Source organism: Trichosurus vulpecula, chromosome 5 (assembly GCF_011100635.1).
Source record: "Trichosurus vulpecula isolate mTriVul1 chromosome 5, mTriVul1.pri, whole genome shotgun sequence".
Lineage (NCBI taxonomy): Eukaryota > Metazoa > Chordata > Mammalia > Diprotodontia > Phalangeridae > Trichosurus > Trichosurus vulpecula.
In genome coordinates, this window is record NC_050577.1 from 148294529 (window position 1) to 148321275 (window position 26747).

General features: G+C 41.2%; 1 protein-coding gene and 1 pseudogene across 1 annotated transcript; both read left to right on the top strand.

The window, feature by feature from the left end:
- The first annotated feature begins 4140 nt into the window (after positions 1-4140).
- LOC118851910 lies at positions 4141-5028 on the top strand (annotated as a pseudogene).
- Positions 5029-5523: 495 nt separating this feature from the next.
- EFCAB10 (EF-hand calcium binding domain 10) lies at positions 5524-25631 on the top strand. The gene is made up of 4 exons (XM_036761238.1): positions 5524-5659; positions 22622-22786; positions 22896-22983; positions 25578-25631. The coding sequence occupies exons 1-4, from the start codon at positions 5524-5526 to the stop codon at positions 25612-25614; spliced, it is 426 nt and encodes a 141-aa protein (XP_036617133.1). The 3' UTR covers positions 25615-25631.
- Positions 25632-26747: the final 1116 nt, after the last annotated feature.

The window sequence follows — 26747 nt, forward strand, 5'->3', positions numbered from 1 at the left end:
TTCAAATCCAACCTCAGACACTTACTAGCTGTGTGACCCTAGGCAAGTCATTTAACCCCTGCCTGCTTCAGTCTCCTCAACTATAAAATGAGAATAGTAACGCTACCCGCCTCCCAGGGTTGTTGTGAGGATCAGATGAGATCATATTTGTAAGGGACTTTAGTGCAGTGCCTGGCACATAGTAGGTACTTAATAAATGCTGATTTCCTTCTCCTTCCCCACCCAAATTTAAAGGCAGCATGCTGTAGTGGATAGAGTCCTGGATTTGGAATCAAGGAACCTAGGTTCAGATCCCCTTCTGCCACTAACTGTTTATTGTCAGTCAGTAAACATTTAATAAGTGCCTGCTATGTGACTGGGCACTGTGCTAAGCACTAGGGATATAAAGAAAGGCAAAAGGCAGTCCCTACCCTCAAGGAGCTCATAACCCAGTGGGGGAAGACAACACATAAAAAGGACCATCGGCAGGTCATTTAATCTTCCTGTTCCTCAGTTTCCTCATCCATATGTAAGGGACAGTGGGTTTCACACTCCCCTCTCCTGGGGCCATGGGGTTGAGAACACGTGCAGCCACCACATTCCTCAGTCACTGCCGGTCCAGGATTAGGTTCAGACTCTCAGAATCCAGGAACTCCCCCACCCCTAGCTGCGGTCATGTGTTGGACCCAAAAGCTACCGTATTGGAATGAGGTGCTAATGTTCATTTGGTCCCTTGGGTTGGGAGGGCTCTACCAATGTGGAGGACCCCAGCCCCAATGATGAATAATATTCACTCTTAGGTTTCTGAATTGCGCTCAGAAAAGGGAGAAAGGGGAAACGGAGCAAAAAGAATACAATCAGCTAGTAAAAAGGCGCGCCCTTATCCACAAGAGTCACAACCCATCAGTTCAATGCCACTAGATAGGATACAACCAAAGTCTCAAGGTGCATCACCCTGAAAGCTCATCAAGTTGATCAGAGAACTCCTCTAATCAGCTCCCTAAATATACTGTTTCTCTTTGTCTTCACAACAACCGTATGGTGCAATTACTTTTAAAAAAATAGTTCTAGGATTTCAATTGGTGTAGGGAGCTACCAGTGAAGAACTTACTTTACCGATGCAGATCAGCACCTTCTCCACAATGTATAATCTTAAAGAACCTTAAGAGGTTAAGTGACTTACACAGGGTCACATAGCTAATATATATTATTAGTAGCTGATATATTAGTTATATTAAATAAATTATAAATAAAATTTTTATAAATAAATATATAAAATATATTAATTAGTAGCTAATATATAGTATTAGTAGGACTTGAATCCAGGTTTTCTTGACTCTGTAGCAGCAATCAATCCAGCAGACCACACCTCAAGGTAAGTACTATAGATATTTTTTCTCTGTTTTTCTGATGAGGAAACTGAGGCTCAGAGAAGTTAAGTAACCTGCTCATAGTCACTCAAGTAGGATGTGTCAGAAGCAGGACCCTAACCCAGGTCTTCCTGACACCAAGTATAGCACTCTTTTAACTATATTATGTCACATCTCCTGTTAGATACAACCCACTATTGTCTTTTTCACATGTCCCTCTCCAAAGTACCACATTACTGAGGATAGAAATCTCAAAAACTCTCTTGGTTTGGTTAACCTAGATCTAGCATAGTTTTAGAGACATGCAAATAGAAAGCTTCAGCTCTGGGACACAAAATCACAAAGGATCCCAAATCCCTTACTCCAAAGTTCCTCCTAGCTGCGTTTCCCAATAATTTTTCTTCAATTCCTACTACACCCCAGACACTTGCCTAGACCCACTAGCTTTAATGTCCATCACGAATCATTCAGAGAATCATAGCCATGAAAGCAAATTAAAGGCTTCTTTGCTGGTTAAATAGTAAGATGGCAGGTCTCTGCTTTTTTGCACCAGGATCAACCTCGTCAACTTCCATTTTACATAGCATTAAAATTGGAAAGGTAGCTGTCCCTAAGGTCATGAAGCAAAGTGGTGGCAGAGCCTCAGACAGAAGCCTGACTCCCAGAAAAGAATCTTTTCCTAATATTTGGTATCGGAACTTCTCTTTGATGACCCTGAAGTTGTCCCAACATGAAATGTAGTATTCCTCACTGTACCAAGGCAGAGATGAAAACCAAAACTGAGCCAAGCCTGTACAGAGTTACAGTTCAAATGACTCTTCTTCCTTAGACCTAGATCTGCTCCCAACCCTGAGGAGGCAGGGAAGCTTTAGTGGGTTATATTATTCACCCCTCTGGTCTCAAATGACCCTCCCACTGCCTAATGTCAGTGAAGCTCAGAGGTCAGAATTGACTGTGGACCTTGCTGTGAAACTAAGTTGTATGTTTCTGTGACAATGGCTTCCATTAATTATTGTCTTTATTGAAAACTGTAATCCTTCTAGGATGTCAAATTTTTAGAGTTTGGGGCTCTTACACGTGGCTTATTTGGACCTGCTCCTTCCTGTGTGTGCAACGCAGAAGTACTTGTGAAGAACTTACTCAGGAAGAGCTTACTTATGATGAGGATATTATTTGCCAGAAACAGAGGAGTCTTAGTTTCCTAATTAAAGGCAGCTGTGTGTCACAAATGAATAGAAGGTTCGATGTGAAGTCAGGAAGACCTACCCTTGAATTCTGACTCAGACCCTAGCTGTGTGACCCTGGACAGTTCACTCAATCAACTTCAATCTCGGTTTCCTCATCTGTAAAAGTAGCACTTGTATAACACATGTAGCACACTTTACAAATCATAAAGCTCTATATATCAATGTTAGCCATTACTATTATTAAATTTGAACTGACCTGATAGACTGTTCCATGTGTTCTATATGACAGTTTCTTTCTTGTGCCTGTGCCTGACAAGTGTAATCAAGAAGCTGAAAAGCAGGGGTGGGGGAGGGATGAGAGAAGAGAGGAAATAAACCTAGAAAACAAGAAAGGCAGAAAGAAAGGAAGACGTATCCCTGGGGCTGAGTCAGAAAAATTATGTTTCAAATCCTTCACCTCCTTTTAAATCCCACCTTGTGCAAGAAGCCTGTCTCCAGTTTCCCTTAATACAGTGACTTCCCATTGAGATTACTTCCAATTTACTCTATACGGGGTGTACTCGTTCCCAGGCTCTATTAGCAGCTTTAAGCTACGCTGAAGACTTTTAGTCTAGTATGTATATTTGTACATGATTCTTCGCTCCTCCCTCCCTCATTAGACTGTGAACGCCTTGAGGGCGGGGCGTTTTTTGTTTGGGGGTTCTTTTGCTGGGGGGAGGCAGGCCTTTCTTTGTATTCCTAATGTTTAGCACAGTAGCTGGCATGTGGCAGGTACTTAATGAATGCTTGTTGACTTGCCTAGAAAGCAAATCCAAGCTCTGTCGCTCACTAGCCTGTGCCCTTAGGCGAGCCAGATGACACCTGTGAGATAAGAAGGCCCCCGATGACCTCTAAGGTCAGTTTAGAGCAGCTCAGACGCTCTAGAATCTCTGGCTGCGGAGGGGGCTCTAGGATAGACCAGAAGCTGGGCTGAGCCCTCGGCAACATGGGAGCAAAGCAGTCCGTGCCTCACCGTGCACAGCAGCAAGCGAACTAGACAGGTTTCACCACGTACCAGACAAGTCAGTAAACACCAGAAGTTGTTGCTTAGGCTAACAGCTGTAACTGATACTCCTCTCACGCTGGCAGCCTGGCGGAAGAGCTGGAGACCGCAGCTGAAAACCGGTCTGAGCAGAGAAAACGGCAGCGGATCCAGGGGCCACCCTCCTTCCCACGCAGGCGCCCTAGGCAGTCAGTGAGTGCAGCCTATGCACCCTCCTCTCGGAGGATCAGTAATGAGTCCACTGGCTTCTCTCCCGGTACTGGCCCCGGAGGCCCGGGAGGGCCAGAACAGCACGGGTCTGCATCCCTCAACTGCCTGATGGGCTCCAGGAGTAAGGTCAAAAAGCCAAAAAAAAAAAAAAAAAAAAGTGGGCCATGGTTGCCGTGAGCAACTTTGAACAGCTGAACACCTTTAGAGAAGCTTGATCAAGGTGCCATCATCATGAGACCCTCCAGATCAGGACTCTGGCAGAGTTCCTCTATCTGGTCTTGCTCAATCAGTGGAGGCTATCTTTCCATTTCGCCTCTGCCTCCTGGGAAGTAGCAGAAGGCCAGCATTCATCATGGTTGGATTTAAGCCTACAAATGTGCCTCCAACAGCCACCGTAAAGTTCCTCGGGGCTGGCACCGCTGCCTGCAAGGCTGACCTCATCACCTTCCCCCTGAACACAGCCAAAGTCCGGCTGAAGATTCAAGTATCGGGGTGTCATGGGCACCATTCTGACCATGGTGAAGACTGAGGGCCCTGGCAGTCTGTACAATGGGCTGGTGGCTGGGTTGCAGCGCCAGATGAGTTTTGCTTCTGTCTGCTTTGACCTCAATGACTTTGTCGAACGGTTCCACACCAAGGGATCTGAGCATGCAGGCACTGGGAGCAGCCTCCTGGCAAGCTGCACCACAGGGGCACTGGCAGTGGGCATAGCCCAGCCCACAGATGTAGTGAAGGTACATTTCCAGGCCCAGGCTCGTGCAGGTGGCAGCCGGACATACCAGAGTACAGTGGATGCCTATAAGACTATCGCTGTAGAGGAGGGCCTTCGGGGCCAATGGAAAGGAACTTCACCCAATGTTGCCCGAAATGCTATTGTCAACTGTGCTGAGCTGGTGATCTATAATCTCATCAAAGATGCCCTCCTGAAGCCCATCTCATGACTGATGACCTTCCATGCCACTTCACATCAGCCTTCGGGGCTGGCTTCTGCACCACCATCGTTGCTTCCCTAGTGGATGTGGTCAAGACGAGATACAAGAACTCTGCTGAGGGCCAGTATGCCAGTGCTGGCCCCTGGGCCCTCACCATGCTTCGGAAGGAGGGACCCCAAGACTTCTACAAAGGGCTCATGCCTTCCTTCCTCCTCTTGGGTTCCTGGAATGTAGTGATGTTTGTCACCTACGAGCAACTGAAACGAGCCCTGACGGCCTCTCACACTTCCCGGGAAGCTCCTTTCTGAGCTCTCTCATGCTAGCTTTCCTCCTTGTACCCGGCTTTGAGTCCAGACCCCATTCTGCCTCTCCTCCCCATTTTCCTTAGCATTGAAGGAACCCCCTCCACTCCCCCCCCCTCCACCTTAGTTAGCCCCATTTAAACCTTCTCCAGCCCACTTCTGCCATTACAGCCCCACCCAGTTCTTAAGCTCCTTCTAATAAAGCCAGACCAGAACCCTCCCCCCCCCCAAAAAAAAAGCCAAATAAGCCAAGATCACGGCCAAGGTCGAGTTCTCGGTAGCACCTCTGGCATCCTGCTTTCTTTTGCTACCGCGCCACAGGGAGGTTGAGGGATATGCACTTGCCCAGAAAAGACTGGGAGGAAAATCGGACGGGCGGGCGGGGGCGCGGGGTCAACTGCGAGGGAACGAAAGAACCAAGTAAAGGACAATCTGGGAATCTAGAATCTTTGCGGCTGCCGCCGGGGCTCCTAGCAACGGCGTGCATCTAAACAGTTGACCATGGCTTTTGAGTTTCTTACTAGTAGGTTAGTTCTGACCAGTGCCCAGGAGCAGGAAGCTCTACTGTATTTGGAAAAACATCGGGTCTTGGACTTGCTGGTCCACCTCACCAGCAGCCTCCTCTTTAACAGACCAGGTAAAGCAGTCGTGCTTTGGGCGCCTCCTCCCTTGGACTTGATCCCCTTCTCCACCCATTCCTCGTACGTTAGTGTACTCACTGCCCACTTCGCCGCGGGGTGCCTGGACCATTATAACGGTAGATTGGTGATGTTAGTCAGTCAGTATTAATTATTAAGCGTTAACTAATTAATTAGTAAGCGTTTAGTGTGCCAGGAACTGTGCTAAACACTGGGGATACAAAGAAAGGCAAAACTGGGGATACAAAGAAAGGCAAAAAAGTAGTCCCTGCTCTCAAAGAGTTCCTATTTTAATGCGGGACATTACGTGCAAATAACTAGGCATCTACGAAATATATACAAACTAGAAGGAAAGCGATCTCTGAGGGAAAGGCATTATACTATCAGGAAAGGCCTCCTTCGGAGAAGCTAGGGAAACCCAGAGGTGAGGGTTCTGGGATATAGGCACAAAAATGAGAAAATGAGAGCATCAGTGTCCTGTCTGAGGGACTGCAGGTTGGTCAGTGTCGGTGGATCATGGAAAGCAGATTTCCTGGAGTGAAGTGCAAAAAGACTGGAAAGGTGTGGTGGCTGGGATCCAGAGACCTGGGTTCTAGTCCTAGCTCCGCTTCCAGCAGGTTCCATGGCTGTGAGTTATTAATTCATTTCACTTTTCTGTCAAAACTGCAAACTTCTTGTAGGCTGGGATCCCTTGCCCCCTTGTCTTATTTCCAATTATGCCTTGGGGAAAAAACACCCAACAACATTGAATTACTCTCACCTTCTGATGCCTTCCCTTTTTTTTCTCTTGTTGCTGAATACAGCTAGAGAAAGTCACATAATTATGATCCACTACAAATTTGTGTTTATTTTCACCCCTCTTCCTATTTTCATGCCTCCAATGGTGGTAGCCCCTTACCCTACCCTATAAGCTGAGTACTTGGGCTTCTACTTCAACTGAAGCCATTCTCTCGGAGCTTTTCTTTTCTCTTTTAATATCAATCATACATCCTTCTCCTCATCTCCTCCTTCATATCTGTCTTACATGAGGAAGGGGCACATTCTGCTTGTCAGGGCAAACCTATCCCTGTACCCTTGGTCCTATCCCATTCCATTCTCTCCAGCAGATTACCCCCTCTTTCATTCCCATGCTTTCCTATCTTCAATCTCTTCTTATCCACTGTCTCCTTCCTTGCTGTCTACAAGCACCCTCTTCTCTCTTCATCCTTAAAACAAAAATTAAATTAAATTAAAATACCTGTTACCCTCACTTGATCCTAATATCCCTGTTAGCTGTCATCCTATAAATTTCTCCTCTCCTTTTCCAATTAACTAGTTGAAAAAGCGCTCTCTACACTCGGTTCTTCCATTTCCTCTCCTCTGTGTTCTAAACTTTCTGCATTCTAGTTTCCAGCATCATTACTCACCTGAAACTGCTCTCTCCAAAGTTATCAATGATCACTTAATTGTCCAATCTCATGGCCTTTTCTCTGTCCTCATCATTCTTGATTTCTTTTCAGCCTTCTTCGCTTGGATACTCTCTCCTCTCTAGGTGTTTGTGACACTGATTCTCTCTTCTTTTTCCTCCCTCCTGTCTGATTGCCTTTCAGGTTCCTTTTTTGGATCTTCAAGTCATATTCACCAACAGTGTGTATCCTCTTAGATTCTGTCCTGGGTCTGCATCTCTTCCCCCTCTCTCCTCTCTTGGTTGGTGGTTGCATCGGGTCCCATGGGTTCAGTTATCATCTCTATATCCAGATTTATATATACAGACTAACTGTATATATAACTAACTGACCTCTAGTCACAATCACCAACTGTCTTTTGGACATTTTGAACTGGATGCTCTGTAGACATCTCATACTCAACATATGTAAAACAGAGATCATTCTCTTTCCCCCAAAACTCTTCCACCTTCCCCCCTGAACAACTTCCCTATTTATTACCTTGGTTTTTGTTGTTCAGTAGTTCTTCAGTCATATTCAACTCTTCATAACCCCATTTGGGGTCTCCTTAGCAAAGATATTAGAGTGATTTGCCATTTCCTTCTCCAGATCATTTTACAGAAGAGGAAATTGAGGCAAATAGGGTGAAGTGACTTGCCCAGGGCCATACAGTTACTATGTGTCTGAGGCTGGATTTGAACTCAGGAAGATGAGTCTCCCTGATTCCAAGCCCAGTGTTTAGCCAATGTTCTACCTCTCAGTCACCAGCCTCACAACTTTAGAGTCATTTGTTTTTTTTTTTAATTTTTTATTTATTTAATATTTTAGTTTTCAACATTAGTTTCCACAAGATTTTGAGTTACAAATTTTTCCCCATTTCTACCCTCCCCCCCACTCCAAGATGGCATATATTCTGATTGCCCCGTTCCCCAGTCAGCCCTCCCTTCTGTCACCACCACCCCATCCCCTTTCCCCTTACTTTCTTGTAGGGCAAGATAGATTTCTATGCTTCATTCCCTATGTATCTTATTTCTCAGTTGCATGCAAAAAACAATTTTTTCTTTTGAGGATCTGATTTTAAAACTTTGAGTTCCAAATTCTCTCCCCTCTTCCCTTCCCACCCACCCTCCCTAAGAAGGCAAGCAATTCAACATAGGCTACACATGTATCATTATATAAAACACTTCCACACTACTCATGTTGTGAAAGACTAACTATATTTCCCTCCATCCTATTTTGTCCCCCTTTATTCAATTTTCTCCCTTTACCTGTCCCTTTTCAAAAGTGTTTGCTTTTGATTACCTCCTCCCCCTATCTGCCCTCCCTGCTATTATCCCCACTTTTTATCCCCTTCCCCCGACTTTCCTATGGGGTAAGATACCCAATTGAGTGTGTATGTTATTCCCTCCTCAAGTCAAATCCGATGAGAGCAATATCACTCATTCCCCCTCACCTGCCCCCTCTTCCCTTCCTACAGAACTGCTTTTCCTTGCCACTTTTATGTGAGATAATTTACCCCATTCTATCTCTCCCTTTCTCCCTCTCTCAATATATTCCTCTCTCATCCCTTAATTTGATTTTTTTTAGATACCATCCCTTCATATTCAACTCACCCTGTGCCCTCTGTCTATGTATATGTATATTCCCTTCAACCACCCCAATACTGAGAAAGGCCTCATGAATTACACATATCATCTTTCCATGTAGGAATGTAAACAAAACAGTTCAACTGTAGTAAATCCCTTATGATTTCTCTTTCTTGTTTACCTTTTCATGCTTCTCTTGATTCTTGTGTTTGAAAGTCAGATTTTTTATTCGGCTCTGATGTTTTCACTGAGAAAGCTTAAAAGTCCTCTATTTTATTGAAAGTCCATATTTTGCCTTGGGGTATTTTATACTTAGTTTTGCTGGGTAGGTGATTCTTGGTTTTAATCCTAACTCCTTTGACCTCTGGAATATATTCCAAGCCCTTCAATCCCTTAATGTAGAAGCTGCTAGATCTTGTATTATCCTGATTGTGTTTCCACAATACTCAAATTGTTTCTTTCTGGCTGCTTGCAGTATTTTCTCCTTGACCTGGGAACTCTAGAATTTGGCGACAATATTCCTAGGAGTTTTCTCTTTGGGATCTTTTTCAAGAGATGGTAGGTGGATTCTTTCAATTTCTATTTTACCCTCTGGCTCCAGACTATCAGGGCAGTTTTCCTTGCTAATTTCTTGAAAGATGATGTCTAGGCTCATTTTTTGATCATGGCTTTCAGGTAGTCCAATAATTTTTAAATTATCTCTCCTGGATCTATTTTCCAGGTCAATGGTTTTTCCAATGAGATATTTCACATTGTCTTCCATTTTTTTATTCCTTTGGTTCTGTTTTGTAATATCTTGATTTCTCATAAAGTCACTAGCTTCCACCTGCTCCAATCTAATTTTTTAGGTGATATTTTCTTCAGTGGTCTTTTGGACCTCCTTTTCTATTTGGCTAATGCTGCCTTTCAAGGCATTCTTCTCCTCATTCGCTTTTTGGAGTTCTTTTGTCATTTGGGTTAGTCTAATTTTTAAGGTGTTATTTTCTTCAGTATTTTTTGGATCTCCTTTAGCAAGTCATTGACTTGTTTTTCATGGTTTTCTTGTATCTCTCTCATTTCTGTTCCCAATTTTTCCTCTACTTCTCTTACTTGCTTTTCCAAATCCTTTTTGAGCTCTTCCGTGGCCTGAGCCCAATTCTTGGAGGCTTTTGATGTAGGCTCTTTGACTTTGTTGACGTCTTCTAGCTGTATGTTTTGATCTTCTTTGTCAACAAAAAAAGATTCTAGCATCTGAGTCTGTGTCCTTTTTTGCTGCCTGGCCATGTTCCCAGCCAACTACTTGACCTTTGAGTTTTTTGTCAGGGTATGATTGCTTGTAGAGAGTACTTTGTCCCAAGGTTTAGGGGCTGTGCTGCTGTTTTCAGAGCTACTTCTACTCCATAGTCACTGCAAGCTCTGCCACACCAGTGCTCCTCCTCCCCCAAGAACTGCCAACCAAGGCCTCAACCCAGATCCAAGCAGGGCAAAGCAAGCCCTGCACTCCCATTCCAGTCTGCCGTTTGATTTCTCCTGCTGTGTGAGCCAGGGATTCTGGAAGCAACTGACACTGAAGCTCTGGAAGCAGCGGCAGGAGCTTCCTGCTGTTGCTGTCACCACTCCCACTACCTCCACTACCCCCAGGGCTGGGGCCAGATAACTTTCTAACCCAATCTAGCAGTTTTCCCATTAACCTGCTCTGTGGTCTTTGGCATTTGTGAGTTGAGAAGTCTGGTAACTGCCACAGCAAAATGATTCATGGCCCTAAGGCCAGCTCTGGGCCAACGCCCAGTCTGGTCTGTCCTAGTGTGGCCCACACTGGGCTGTGCTCTGCTCCCAGCACCATGTGATAGACCCCTCCCAGCAACCATCCAGGCTATCCTGGGCTGGAGACCTGCTTCCCTCTGCTGTTTCGTGGGTTCTGTACCTCTAGAATTTGTTCAGAGACATTTTTTACAGGTGTTTGGAGGGATTTGGGGGAGAGCTTAAGCAAGTCCCTGCTTTCCAGCCACCATCTTGGCTCCACCCCCTGGTGTCATTTGTAATATGAAGTTGGAAGGGCAAAATAATATGGATGATAGAAACAGAATATGGGAATAAGATAGAATATAGTAGGGATAAATGTTAAGTTTTGCAGTTGGGTTAAAAAAATCTACTTCATAGGGGCACCAAATAGGATAGGCATGGAGAGACACAATCCAGTGAAAAAGATCTGTAGGTTTCAGTGGACCACAAGCTTAATAGGAATCAATGAGATGGCAACCAATGGGTTATATTGGGAGGCTTATGTTCAAAACAAATAAGGCAATATTGGATGCTTCCTTGGTCAGATAATGTCTAAGAACACTTTGTTTAATTGTGCACAGTAACAAACACCGTGTGGTGAATGACTCTGATAGATTTGGCTCCTTTCAGCAATACAATGATTTAAGACATTTCCAAAAGACTCGGGATGGAAAAGCTATCCACATCCAGAGAAAGAACTATGGAGTCTGTCCAGCTTCTGGGCTAAGAATTCACTATTTAACCAAAACTTCTGGGAAAATTGGAAAATGGTAGGGCAGAAACTGGGCATAGACCAATATCTTACACCATATACCAAAATAAAGTCAAAATGGGTTCATGAATTAGGAATAAAGGCTGATACTATAAGCAATTTGGGAGAGCAAGGAATAGTTTACCTATCGGATTTATGGAAAAGCAAAGAATTCATGATACAACAAGAAATAGAGAGCATTACAAAATGCAAAATGGATAATTTTGATTATGTTAAATTGAAATGTTTTTGTATTAAAAAAGCCAATGCAACAAAGATTAGGAGGGAAGCAGAAAATTGGGAGAAAATCTTTACAACTAGTGTTGCTGATAAAGGCCTCATTTCTAAAATATACAGGGAACTGAGCCAAATATATAGGAATACAAGTCATTCCCCAATTGAGAAATGGTCAAAGGATATGAACAGACAATTTTCAGAGGAAGAAATTAAAGATATCTATAGGCATATGAAAAAATGCTCAAAATCACTACTGATTACAGAAATGCAAATCAAAACAACTCTTAGGTACCACATCTCTCCTGTCCGATTGGCTAACATGACAAAACAGGAAAATGATAAACACTGGAAAGGATGTGGGAAAATTGGAACACTGTTACATTGCTGGTGGAGTTGTGAGCTGATCCAGTCATTCTGGAGAACAATTTGGAACTATGCCCAAAGGGCTATAAAAATGTTTATACCCTTTGACCTAGCAATACCACTTCTAGGGTTGTATCCCAAAGAAATCACACAAGTGGGAAATGGGCCAATATGTACAAAAATATTTATAGCGGCTCTTTTTGTAGTAGCAAAGAATTGGAAATCAAGGGGATGCCCATCAATTGGGGAATGGTTGAACAAGTTGTGGTATATGAATGTTATAGAATACTATTGTGCTATAAGAAATGGGGAAGGTACAGACTTTATAATAACCTGGAAAGACCTACATGATATAATGCTGAGTGAGCGGAGCAGAACCAGGAGAACATTATACACAACCACAGATATATGGATTCTGTGGTGACTAACCCTGATAAACTTGGCTCTTCTCAGCAATACAAGGTTCAAAGACAACTCCAAAGGACTCATGATGGAGAGAGCTATCTACATCCAGAGAAAGAACTATGAAGTCTGAATGCAGATTGAGGCACACTGTACGCTCTTCATTTTTTTTTCCCTTGGTTTTTCTTTTTTTTCTCTTTTGTTTTTATTTTGTTTTTTTGTTTTGTTTCTTCTTTCTCATGATTCATTCCATGGGTCATAATTCTTCTGTACAACTTGACTATTGTGTAAATAGGTTCAATGTGATTCCATGCAGTCTTGGGGAGGCAGGGGGAAGAAAATCTGGCTCTCAAAATTATGTGTAACTGAGTGTTGTAAACTAAAAATAAAAAATCTTAATTATAAAATTAAAAGAACTATGGAGTCTGAATGCAGATCAAAGCATACTATTTTTACCTTTTTTGTTTTCTTTCTTCTTTTACAACATGACTAATGTGGAAATATGTTTAATATGACTGTACATGTGTAACCTATGTCAGATCACATGCCATCTTGGGAAGAGGGGAGGGGAGGGAGGGAGAAAAAAAGTTTGGAACTCAAAATTTTATAAAAGTGAACGTTGAAGAAAAAAGAACACATTGTTCAGTTCTGAGCAACTTTTAACAAGTTTTAGGAAGGATCTAAACAAGCTGGAATGCTTCAAGAAGGAGGCAACCAAGATCATAAGAGGATTGGAAAACATGCTGTATAACAGTGGTATCAAACTCAAATAGAAAGAGGGGCCATTTACCATGTACAATGTACATGGTCAATACAACACCCTGTGGGCCTCATATTGATTTAGAAAACCACATGGTAATATTATCTGTGATTTATTGTACTTTTATTTATTTTGTTAATTATTTCCCAATTACATTTTAATCTGGTTTCAGCCACATCCAGGAATATTGGTGGGCTGTATGTGGCTGTATGTACCTCTGTGGTAAAAAGATCAATTTAGAGAAGTGTTTTTCTTGGGGAAGAGTATGGCAAGCATTGTGACAGAACCTCAAATATTAGAAGCCTGCTATTTGGAACAAAGATTAAATTTATTCCCTTTGGTCCAGGGGGTAAAAATAGGAAGTCAGATTTAAGCTTGATACGCAGAAAATTGTTCTAACAGAGTTGACCGGAAGTGCAGCGGTGTCTCAGGAAGTGCTAGTGGATTCCTGATGACCACACCTCTTCAAGGACCAGTTAGATGACTCACTTGGGACTTGGGTAATTGTGGTACCTGTTCAAGTTTAGATTAAAACAGACAAGCTTCTGAGGTCTGTTCCAATGCTTAGGCCCTGTGATTCCGAGAAGATTTCTTCTGTATAATTGAGATCTTATGACAGGTAATTATGGCTTAATGTGAGTGAGAGAGAGAGAGAGAGACAGAGAGAGAGAGAGACAGAGAGAGACAGAGAGTCTTTATATATGTCATGATGTAGTGGGGGGTCAGAAGTTTTCCCCAATCCTCACCCCAACCAGCCCCAGTATAATTGGGCACATCTAAGAAGTCTCTTCTTGTTCTTGCCTAAGCAAACACAGGCAGTTTGCCATGTGCTTCTCCTGCAAGCCACCATTTTTTGCTCTTGATGTAGCCTTGTTTCATATTTCACTGAAAAAATTGAGGCCATTTGCCAGAAGCTCCCTCTTCCCTGCACTCCTCATCTCACATCATCTATATGCCTTCTGCTATCCCTCCTTCATTCCTGTCTCACATGAAGAGGTTGCATTCTTGCCAAGGCAAACCGGTTTACATGCACAAATAATCACATTTCAACCCTGTTTTCTCCAGCAGACTGCCCCATAGCCCCTTCTATCCACCCAGCCCTCTCACTAATCTTCAGTATCTGCCTATCTACTGGCTTCTTGCTTACTTGCCCAGAAATAGATCCATTTCTCCCCATTCTCAAAAACCCCTCACTTGATCATCCATTCTCCATAGTTAACCTCTCCTCTCTTTTTTTCGAAACTGTTAGAGAATGCCATGTATGACTGGTGCCACCACATCACTTCTTCTCTCTTAATTCTGCAGTCTAGCTTCTGAGCTCATCATGCAGCCGAACTGCTCTCTACAAAGTTATCAAAGATCTCTTAATTGCCAAATCTAATGGCCTTTTCTCAATCCTCATCCTCTTCATTCCTCTGCAGATTTTCACACTGTTGATCATTCTCTTCTCTTTGGTCCTCTCTTCTTTCTACGTTTTCCTGACACTGTTTTCTTCTAACTTTCCTCTTACCTCTCTGACTCCTCTTCAGTTGTCTTTGCTAGATCTTCAGGCCAACTTGCCCATTGACCATGAGTGTCTCCCAAGTCTCTGTCTTGGGACTCCACTGTTCCATCTTTGTTATTTCACTTGACAACTTCAACAACTCTTACGGATTTAATTATTATCTCTATGAAGATGATTCTCAAATATATTTATCCAGCTTGAACGTCTCTCCTGAGTTTCAGCTTCATATTTTAGCAAATGTCTATTAAGCATCTCAAACTGGAGGTCGCTAAGACTTAAACACATCTAAAACTGAGCTTTTATCTTTCCCCCAAACCTTTCTCTTCTCCCTAACTTTGACATCACTGCAATCCCCTCAGTCATCCAGGCTTGCAAAATAGGTGTCATCCCTGACTCCTCACTCTCCCTCATGCCCCATTATCCAATCTCTTGCCAAGTCCTGTAAATTCTACTTCCATAGCATCTACCGCACCTTCTCTGAGATTGCCACCACCCTGGTCCAGGCCTTCATCACTTCATGCCTGGATTATTGCAGCATCCTTCTTGTTCATCTCTCCATCTCTCAAGTCTCTTCCCACTCTAGTTCATCATCCATTCAGCCGCCAAATATATCTTGCTTAAGCACAGGTCTGACCATGTCGCACTACCCTTGCCCCCCCTTTCATAAATTCCAGTGATTCTTTGTTACCTCCAGGATCAATTATGAAATCTCCTTTTTGGCTTTTAAATCCCTACATAATCTGGCCCCTTCCTACCTTTCCAGTCTTCGCATGCCTTTCTGCTCTCTAAAGTCTACAATCTAGTGACTCTGGCATCCTTCCTGTTCTTCCCAATTTGGTGCCTTTTCACTGACTGTTCCTAATGCCTGGAATTTTCTCCTTCATTATTGCTACCTCTTAGATTCTCCCAGCTTCCTTCAAGTCTCAGCTAAACTCCCATCTTCTCTAAGAAACTTCCTGGTCCCCTCTAATTCTAGTTCCTTCTTTCTGAAATTATCTCCCATTTATTCTTTACACATCTTGTTTGTCCATAGTTGTTTGCATGTTGTCTTCCCCATTACAATGTGAACTCCTTGAAGGCTGTTTTGCTTTTCTTTTTATCACTAGTTCTTAGCAAGTTGCTTGCTTTTAGGCGCTTAATAAATACTTCTGCTTGTTCACTCTTGGGAGTCTGGGAAGGAGGAAAAATTCCCCTCTGCCTTAACTCTAGTCTGAGAGTACAAGGGAGAGAGAGAACATGGGAAAAGGAAGAGGTCTAGCCTGCACACAGCTCAGTTGTTATAGTAAAGAGGACAAAGGGCAAGTCCTTCAATAAGAATCTGTTCTTCCCCTCTCATCCTCTTCATCTTGGAAGCATCTCCAATCATTGGGGACCAATCAGGGATCAGAGTTTTCTCTGTGTGTGTGTGTGTGTGTGTGTGTGTGTGTGTGTGTGTGTGTGTCTACTTCCCTGGAAGGTGCCCTTCAGACAAATGTACAAACCCTATAGTCTCGTTAAGTTGATTTGGGAACTCATCAAATTGATGAGGGGCTCCCCTGATCATTCCCTTTACACGTAAAGTGAGGAGATCAAACCAGATTATCTTTAAGGTCATTTCCAGCTCTAACATTTAATGATTCAAATTTATACCTACAATTCTGCTTTTTAAAATAAATGGGAAATTCCTTAAGTTGAAGCAATTAAAAAAGATTTTCTTTAAAAATTTAATCTACAAAAAATGGACATGTATATATATTCTTATAAAAAGTATCACCTTCAGGTTTATCTCTTTTCTATTTTAATGTATAAACTTATTTTGTATTGTAGTCAATATGTGCAATGTACTAATTTTGCTTTTACTTTTTCATTTTATCTGCCTTTCACATTTAGCTTAACATCTTTTCAACTTCTACTTTTTGATTTCTATTTATGTAAATGTTTTTAAAACACTTTTTTGGCATTTATAACTTATTGTTTAGTAAACATCAATAAAACATTCAAATATGCAAATACAATTTTTTAAAGTTGCATGAAACCATAAGCTTCCATTATTTTATCTAAAAGTTTTTAATCCATGTATTAACTTTAACAAAATATTTTAGAATCCTCTTTTAAACAATTTCTTCTGTGTATTTTTCAAGATTTTGTTGTTTTATTGCTATTGTTTACATAGTTATAGTCAATGTATATATATTTGGTCCTTCAATCTGACTCACCTTAAGACATGCCCTACTTATTTGTATTCATATTTGCCTGTTTCAAATTTTTTCTTTTTCTCTAGTCCTATGATTTCATCTACGTATTAAATTCCTTATATTGGGAGTTCTGTTAGGTTGTTTGGCCTTTGTTCTCAAAGAGGACCATGACCTCAGGGAGCTGATGCCATGGCATGCAAGTGAATTAGATTTAAGTGAGGGAGGGCTGTGCAAAGTCACCAGCCTCACTTTCTCTTCTGGAACCATCTGGGCCCAGTGGCAAGATATAGATCAGGATGACTGGGTCATTGTAATAGCTTCCTAATTAATTGGTCCCCCTGCCTTCAGTCCCTCCCCTCTCCACACAGCTGCTCCCAATCAATCTTTCTAGGCTAGACCCTCTATGTCGATTTCTGTCTCAGTAAGCACTGGTGGCTCCCTAGGATGTCCAGGTTCAACTGTATACGTCTCTGTTCAGCATTTTAAAGCTTTTCATGACCCCAGTCCTCACCTCCTTTTCCACCCTTATTACACATTTCTCCTCTTCACTCACTGTGTTCTCGGCAAACTCTGTTCCTTACTGTTCCTCAAGGGTCATGATATCTTTCCTGATCCTCCAAGTTTCTGATACCTACCACTATTGCCTTGTACACATTTGGTACCTACAACTATGTGTACATCTTGTCTTCCTGAGAGATAATAAGCTCCTTGAGGGCAGGAATTGTATTTTTGTCTTTGCATATAGTAGGTGCTTAATAAATGCTTGTTGATTGGATGATTAATTGGGTTAGGGGGATAGTGGCACACAGAGAACAGGTCTTTTAGGGCCATGACTAACCTCTTTGACTTCCTTTTCCACCCCAGGACTTGACCTGGTCTCCCATTTCATACTTTTAAAACTCTAAGGCCCTTAAGAGTCATGGAGCCCTACAATCTCATTTTATAGACAAGAACCCAAAACAGAGAGGTATTGCTTTGGACCTGATGAAGGTCATACAGCTAATTGATCAGAGCCTCAACTAGACCCCAGGTTGTCTGGAATCCCAGGCGAGTGCTTCCCCACACACCCATAAAGTACCACCTCTCAAGATTTATGAACCTTGAAGTTGTCCCAGCTTGATTTAGTGGCCCGTGTAGCCCCAAGGGAGGTGGACATGAAAACCAAAGCTGAGCCAGGCCTGTGCATTCTGCAGTGCAAGTGATTCTTCTTCCCCAGACCCAGATATCCTCTCCACTCTGGAGAGATGGGGTCTTTCTTGGTTATGTATCTGTTCTGAAATAACCCCTCCCTCCCCCTCAGGGAAAGCAACCTGGTGCCAGCGCAGCTGGCTCATGAGTCAAAACTATCTGTGATCATTACTGTGGCATGAAGTTGAGTGTTTACTGAGAACTCTGAACTTTCTAGGGTCGGGGGCTCCAGCACAGGGCTTTGTACTGGCAGGTTTGCAAGGTCCCCAAAGGCTTGTGAAAAGCTTGGGCGGGAGATTTTATTTGCCAGAGGCAGAATGTGTTTAATTAGTTGGTCAGTTAATTGAACAGATCTAAAGGTGAGATACATAAACCTTGTATGATAGCTTCTTTTATGTTCCTTTGCCCAACATGTCTAATCAGCAAGCGTTAAAAAGAAAGGCGGGAAGGTAGATAAATGGACTTGGATCAGAAGGTGGGGTTTACATCAAAGCTCTGCTACTTAGTAGCACGTGACCTTGGGCACTGCTGCTCGACATCTGTGACATTTGGAGGCTGGAGCTGATGACCTCTAAGCACCTCTAAGGTTCCAGCTTTGACTCGAATTCTAGAATTCTCCGACTTCAGGAACCGTAAGCTCGTTTAGATCTGATCCTGGATGCCGCATAGCTCACACGGTGGCCCAGGAAATTAATCAATAAAGCAGCCCTCGCCACACCGCCCAGCGACAAGGCTGCTTCACATACTAAGCAAGGAATACCAGAAGTTTTCCTTGTGCTAACCAACGGTCACTAGTGTCCCTTTGGGAGATCTCAGACCCTCTCACCTCCAGTTTGCAGCAAGACTTTGGGACTGCAGTGAAAAATCTTAGGTAAGAAGAGGCGCTCAAAGCCTGACCCCTAGGCTGCAGCCAACGCGTTTTAGTAGCGGGTCCTGGGCGTGGCTTCACTCGCGGGGGAAAACGGGGTGGACCGCAAAGTGAGCTAACAGAGCTTGTGTGGCTGCTGAGTGTCTCTTAGCAACAGTTAAGTTGCAGATCTTTTGGCCATGGCCGACCGTCTTTACATTACCCCCGAGGAGAAGGCCAAGCTTTATTTGAAAAAACATCGTATCATGGAACTGCTGAACTACCTCACTTTTCAGCTGCTCTATCGTCGACCCGGTAAGGGTTCCTCCTGCCCTCTGGCTTTGTGCTCTGCCGTCCTTGACGCGGCGCTGGGGCAAAGTTCCTACTTTCCCCTAACAATCCCCTTGGATTCTCGTGCATGGACCCCCCCCACACACACACACACGCATCCCTACACCGCTTCCTACAAAACACACTCCACTCTGTCGTCTCTTCCCCCAGACAATTACTGGCAGCAGGTAGGGTCAGTGTGGTGTAATGTCTGGGAGCCAGGACACCTGGGATTTAGTCCTGGTTTTCTTCCTGTCAACAACTTTGTGACCTTAAGTGGTAACTCCCTGCATTCCCCGACCTGATTGCAGACTCCTGTTGATCAGGAACTGTTTTCCAGCTTTGTATTTAATGCATTTTCCTTAATTTTATACGTCTTCGTCTCATTCTTCTCCTTCTCCAGCGCTCAGAGTAATCTGTCGCCCCTACCCCCAAAAGGAGTGTTGCGGGTGGTGAGCACAGCCTACCCCTTACTTCTCGTTGCTCCTCTCAGACTCACTCTGCCACCACTCAGCCACTTGTCTTCCTTTGAGGTTCATTCTGCCCATATATATTACCTGATCATTCTCCCTTCTCTCTCGAGGAGTTTAGTACCTGTCTGTGTCTCCTAACCCCTTCCCTTAAATTGGACAACAGCCTTGATGTGTCTTCACTCTGAACTCACAATTCCTCAGTCTGCTTATGTCCCATCTCTTCTATTTGCTCCCCACAAACATATGATGGGGAAGACCTCTCCATTATAAAACAAAACCAAACAAAACCCCCCAGACCCTGAGGACTCTACCAAACAACCATTCAAGCTACCATGCCATCAGAACTCATCTCTTTCAGAGCCAAACTAGTGGGAAAGCGGCTAAGGGAAAGAACTTCCCACTCTCTTTGCTTTCAAAGTTTTCTGTTCAAGGTTCTTTCATTCTTCAACCCTTGCTGCTGGTTTCTAGTCTCATCGCTCAGCTGATAATTGCTCTTTTCAAAGTTACCATTCAGATCTTAATTGCCAAATCCTATAGCCTCTTCTCAGTTTTCATGCTTCTAGCTTATCCACATTACAAATAATGCTTGCAGATAATTTTAGATAGATGCTTCTTATGATTTTAAGGAAAAATCCATTTATACTTATGCTTTCAAGTGTTTTTAATAAGAATGAGCATTATATTTTGTCAAAAGCTTTTTCTGCATGTATTGATATAATCATACAATTTTTGTACTTTTGTTATTGATATAATCAATTGTGTTAATAGTCTTCTGTATGTTAAATCATCCCAGCATTCCTGGCATAAATCCCACTTGGTCACAATGTATAATTTTTGTTATATACTGTTGTAATCTCCTAGCTAGTATTTTATTTAGCCTTTTTGCATCCATATTCATCAGTGAAATTGGTCTAGAATTTTCTTTCTCTGTTTTTGCTCTTCTTGGTTTAGATATCAGCACCATATTTATTTCATAAAAGGAGTTTGGTAGGACTCCTTCTTTGCCTATTATTCCAAAAATTTACTTAATGTTGGAATTAGTTATCTTTAAATGTTTGGTAGAATTCATTTGTAAATCCATCTGGTCCTGATACTTTTTTTTTCATAGGAAGTTCACTTATGGCCTATTTTATTTCTTTTTTCTAAAATAAGTTTATTTAGATATTCTATTTTCTCTTTCATTAATCTGGGAAGTTTATATTTATGTAAGTAGTCTTGTCACTTAAATTGTTGAATTTATTGACATATAATTGGCAAAATAGCTCCTAATAATTGCTTTGACTTCATCTTCATTAGTGCTGTATTTTCCCTTTTCATTTTTGATACTAGTGATTTAATTTTCTTCTCTTAAAATAATATTAATCAATTATTTTTATTTTCCCATAAAACCAATTCCTAGTTTTATTTATTAATTGAATAGTTTTCTTACACTCATTTTTTTTGGAGGGGGGAAGGTGGGGCAATTGGGGTTAAGTGAGTTGCCCAAAGTCACACAGCTGGTAAGTGTGTCAAGTGTCTGAGGCTGGATTTGAACTCAGGTCGTCCTGACTCCAGGGCCAGTGCTCTACTCACTGCGCCACCTAGCTGCCCCTCTTGCACTCAATTTTATTAATTTCACCTTTAATTTTTAGGATTTCCAATTTGTTTAATTGGGGGTTTTTAATTTGTCCTTTTCTTAGTTTTTTTTCAATATCATACCCAATTCGTTGATATGCTCATCATTTCTTTTGGTGTTGTTTTAAACCAATTTTGCTTCGGTGATCAAAAAACAAACAAAAATTCTCTCCCTCGCCTCCCCCTGCTGTCAGAAAAAAAGAGAAAAACAAAAAGCCTTGCAACAAACATGCATAGTCAAGCAAAACAAATCTCCACATTGGCTGTTTACAAAAATTGTCTTATTCTGCCCCCTGAGTCTACCACCTCTGAGAAAGTTGGATATCATTTGCTTCATCACTGGTTCTCAGGAATCATGACTGGTCTTCGAATTGATCACAGTTCTTAAGGCTTTTTCCAGTGTTGTTATATAAACTGTTCTCCTTATTCTGCTCACTTTGCACCAGTTCATACTAGTCTTCCTAGGTTTCAGTGAAAGCATCTTTTTCACCATTTCTTATGGCACAGTAGTATTCTATTACACCCATATACCATGACTCATCCAACCCTTCACCAGCTGATGGACAGCCCCTTTCTTTTCAGTTTGCTACTACAGAAAGAGCTGCAAGAAAATCTTGAGATTTCTTAATAACATATGCTTGGTGTCTTGATTTCATTTAATGATAGTTTGCTATTTTTTTCTCCCATAATTCCTTCAGAGTGTTCATAATCCATTTAATTGTACTTTGATAGCATTCTAGTTTGGGTTTTTTTCTCCTGGTATTTCTATTGGTAGTTGAACATATTTTCCTTCTGATATGTTAGTCTTTTGGTCCTTTAAATCCATAAATTTTTTAAATTGATTTTCTTGTTTTTATTTAAATGCAATTTTCTTTTTAGAGTTTCTTTTTTGGCATATCTGTTGCTGACTTTTTTTAAGGGGCATAATGACCTTAGGCTCTCTTACTGTCTCTTATACCCCCAAGTTTCCCTGTCTCCATTTCTGTCTTAAGTGCCATCCATAAAAGGCAATCCAAAATAGAGAACTGATTGTACCTTGTAGGTTGTTGCCATTTCTAATAGTATTTGCCTTCTTGAAATGGTCAGGAAGGTATATGCATGTGTGATTGTGTGTTTTACCTTAACCATCTCCTCTCAGACTACTGAAGATGGCATCTCAGAGAGAAGGTTTGCAAGCTATGTAAAAAGTGACATTTAGAGGAAAGCTAAATAAAAGGGGTATGAATGAGCAGCCAGGATCAATCCTCATTTTCTGTACAAACCTTTATTACTCCTATCTTCTTTGGTTCTTACTTCCCTTATCCTTTCAGCAGTGTTCCAGAAAGTGTGAGTTACGTGATTTTCTCTTCATGTAATAAGTTATTCATATAGACACATTTTTGCTTTTGCTAGAAATTAAATTTTAAAACTTAGAGATAAGAATTCTGGGATTCTGTGTTTTAGCTAAATTATCTTTTAAAGTTTTGTGTTTTGAGAATACTTCATTTGGAATACCTGTAGTTTTAATTTTATGGTGCCTAATGAAAATACAAACTATTCTGTTACAGATAAACCAAGAGATTTTTTGCTAAATATGTTAGCAAGAATTAAGATTGCGAAAATAACTGCTGTAGATTTTCCTTATCTCATGGATGACTCTAACTTGGTTTCTATGTTTGAAATAATGGATCCTACAAATCAAGGTTTTATAACACCTATTCAGTACAGAGAAGGTTAGCAACTTTTATTTTAACTGTATATAGTTCATAGTCATTCCAGAACTCACTTTAGTCTAAATAATTTACATTTTATGAATTTCTTTTTTCATTTTCACATGTATAGCCCTAAAGAACCTTGGTCTACTGGGTCCAGATGAAGTAATAGGTGAAGATGGAGAAGTTATCACTAGGGATGAGTTCAGAAATGATGTGTAAGTTTATTTAATTTTAAATGAAAATATTGAGTGGTCTTCAATTAGAATGATTATTGTTTAGAGAAAGTCCCCCAACTTTTTGTGAGAAAGTACTACTTTTCATTCTGAGAAACCTTTGGTTTACTTAGGAGGTAATGAGGACTGTGTTGACACTAAGGGGCCTTGAGCAGAAGTGCTTAGTAGACAGTAAAATCAAGGGTGACAGGCCACCCCAGGCTCCTTTCCCAGCTGGCAGTCCCATAGAAGTGATCTTGGTGGCAATTTGCCATGGTCCTCTAGGTGAGCCTTTGAGATATTAGTAGCTTCTGATCTTTGATGGCTGAAAGAATTTAGAAGTGCTTTTGCATTTTGGGATGTTTTATAAATGTTAAAATGATTTCCTTTTTCCTTTAAACTAGAATAGCAAGAATAAATACAATCAAGATCAATGTTTATATATATATATATATATATATATATATATATATATATATATATAAATTAAATATAGATATAATTAAATAAAAATACTAGTATTAACTCTACATTATTTATATACAAATGCATGATTATATATAAATAATGTGTACTCAATACTAATTTCTTCAGTATAATTCCATTATTATATAAACTTTTTCTACCAGTTTATACCCCAACCTTTCAACAGATTATTTCATGAGTAGCTATGACCAAAGAAATCACTTGTCTAGTGACTGGTTTGCTGGGTAACAAGACTTCAAACTCAGTTGGGCGGGTCCTCACATAACCACACTCAAAATCTTTCCATCTTGGCATATGACCTACCAAAACTTGTACCTTGCTGATGCATTCTTCAAAAAACCGGGGTCACCTCTATGCCACAGAGAGGCATCCCAGTAGAACTTTAGTTGAGATTTAATGTTTAACTTAAATAATTTATAACATAAGTCCCTTGAGGGCAAGAACTGTTCTCCATTTTTGTTTTTCTGTCTCTTACAGTAGGATAGCTAATGCTTATTTGACTCAAATTGACAAATAAGTTGATATTTATTTGAATCGCACTTATTGAATCAAATTGATACTAAGAAAAGTATTAACTGATGCTGATATAGCCCAATGTTATGAAAAAAAAATCACCTTTTCTCAGACAAACATATCATTTCAGAGATGTCTTGCTCGAGAGAAAATTTTGGCCCCTATTATAATTGCAAAATCACAATTACTTGTGCAATTCCGCCCAAGATCAAAAGAACATTCAGTGCATGAATGAAATCTTCTCTTGGAGTGCCAGCTATAGAGGTACTTCCCTGGCCTACTGGATAGAGCACTGGACCTGGTGTCAGGAAGGACCTGAGTTCAAATCTGACCTCAGCCACTTTTGAGCTGTGTGACACTGGACAAGCAAATTAACTTATTTGTCTCAGTTTTCTCAACTGTTGTAAAATGAGGCTAATAAGTGCACCTACCTCCAAGGGTTGTTGTAAGAATCAAATGAGATCATTGTAAAAGCACTTACTATGTGTCAGTGTCTGGCATATAGTAAGCACTATCTAAATATGTTATTAAAATACCTGTGACCCAGGTGAGCACCATGTCCATTCTTTAGTATGTAGTTCTTATATCCTTGACATGGACACTGGTGTAAGTACCTTCTTGTGATCTCCCGTGCTCAGCATGTGTTCCTAAGTATTTAATGGGTAGTAGAGAAATACATGGCCTGGTTGACATGTGTATGGCTAATCAAAGACATTAGGAATATTAGACAACAAACTTAGATACTCCTTGATCCCAAGCCCCTTCTAATATTTTCGTAGTTTGTAAAAGAGAATCCACCTGTATCAATGAATTACAGATTCACTTTATCTGATTTGTTCATAAATGGCAACCAGTCATGGAGCCTGTTCTTGAAGCCTGCCCAACTTGTAAGAACTACCCTAGTTTTCAGTCACTTTGATGACAAAGTTTGGCCTCCTCCTAACAATGATGAGACAGAAGTAGGGCTTTAGTGGAGGATTACCATCTCCATTTACTCTGAAGACAGTAGCATATTCATACATCGTGAGACAACAAATTTTATAGTCTAGGTCATAGTACAGCCCATGGCCAGGCAAGAACTGAAAGGGCATTTGAAATTCTCTCCCTGTATTCAGATTCAGCTTCCAGGAAAGGCCAGTTACAGTCCCCACCCTTATCCCAGCCCCCAACAAAAAGACCAAGCATGTGAAGAGCCAGATTTGAGGATAACTGGTTTGCCTTGATCTGTTTCAGTCAGAACATAAATTCATCCCCTGCCGGCGGAACACAAAGAAACTGATTAGGGAAATGAGTGTAAATGGACCTCTTTCCAGCTCTTCCTAAATTTGGCCTCAAAAATGTGGTTCCATCCTTTTGTTGGAAGCATGAATAATTTAAAAATCAAACACATTTATATTCACATAAGCATAAATATGCATCATAATGAGACAAATGTGGGGATCTGGGTTATTTGTGGTTTGGGATTGTCCAGACACTCCCTTAAATAGTACAAGAAATGACTGGTTAATTTATATTTTATTTAGGCCTTTTCTTTCCATAACTGCCATCAACATTATATCTGTGTGATTAAATAGAATTTTTATTTTTGTTCCTTTTAGGAATAGGAGGACCTTGCAGATGTGGTCAGCTTTTTAATGCCCTGGATCCAGGACAAAACAAATGGTTGCTATAGTTTATGGTTATCCAGTTTAGATACCAAATGCATTTCTCTCTAAACATTAGTGTTTTCCCTATAATATGGTAAATTAAATGAGTTAAACGTATTACATTAAATGACTCGAATTGTTACATAATAACGGTCATGGAAAGTTTTATTTCTGTATTGATTTTCGTCTTTAATCTAGACCTCAGGTAAGGGGGTAGGGCGGATGACAATGAAATCCTCTTCTCCATCAGCTAACCTAATTCTACTAGGTGAAGCATTTGCTCTATTGCTGTACTCCTGTTTTTGTTTCGGAGCAAACATTTGTATCTCTCTATTCTTGATTTACTGCAGACCCTGCTGCAGTGTGGAAAATGAACACAGTCTAAGACTCTACAGATGAGCACATGCATTTACATTAAGATACAGCCAGGCTGTTAGAAACCTACTCCATAAATCCCTCTGTTTCCTTAGAATGTTTTCTTAACAAAGGTGAGGGAGTCACCTTTATGAAGATAACTTGCTTATTGAAACATCTGGTGCTAGGTGCTAGGGCCACCAAGATGAAATCTGAAGATTTCCCTACCAAGTCTTCACCAGACAGTCTTTATCATCACATGTAGTCTAGTAAACGCATGCACATGCCAGGATGTGCAATTGGGGCAAAAGCGCTGTTCTCTAACCACAGCATGTCAAATGTGAAGTGACCTGAATGGAGGTAATAAAGTACCGACCAACTTGTGCTTATTATATTTGTGCTACCTTCTGGGACTTTCTGGGAGATATAAATCTTCACTCAGGAAACTTCACACTGGAAGGTTTCAACCATCAATCCCTTCAGAGTGATGACAGACTCCAGTAAACAAAAGAGGTGTGATGATGGTGGCTGAAGGAAATGCTGGAGTAGGTAGGTGGGGGATCTAGAGGGTGCATTTCATCCCTATACACTTTGAACTCAACTTCTTTTCACTTCCAGGGAAAGATAGCAACCTTTTGCCAAACTTTCAAATTTATCTCAAGGCCCAAGAGTCTTTATATATTGCCTTTGAGAGATTATTGTGTATTGAAGCAGGTCAGGGCAGGGTTTTTCTCTACCCACAAGCTTCTCACAGCACAAGGCTTTAGG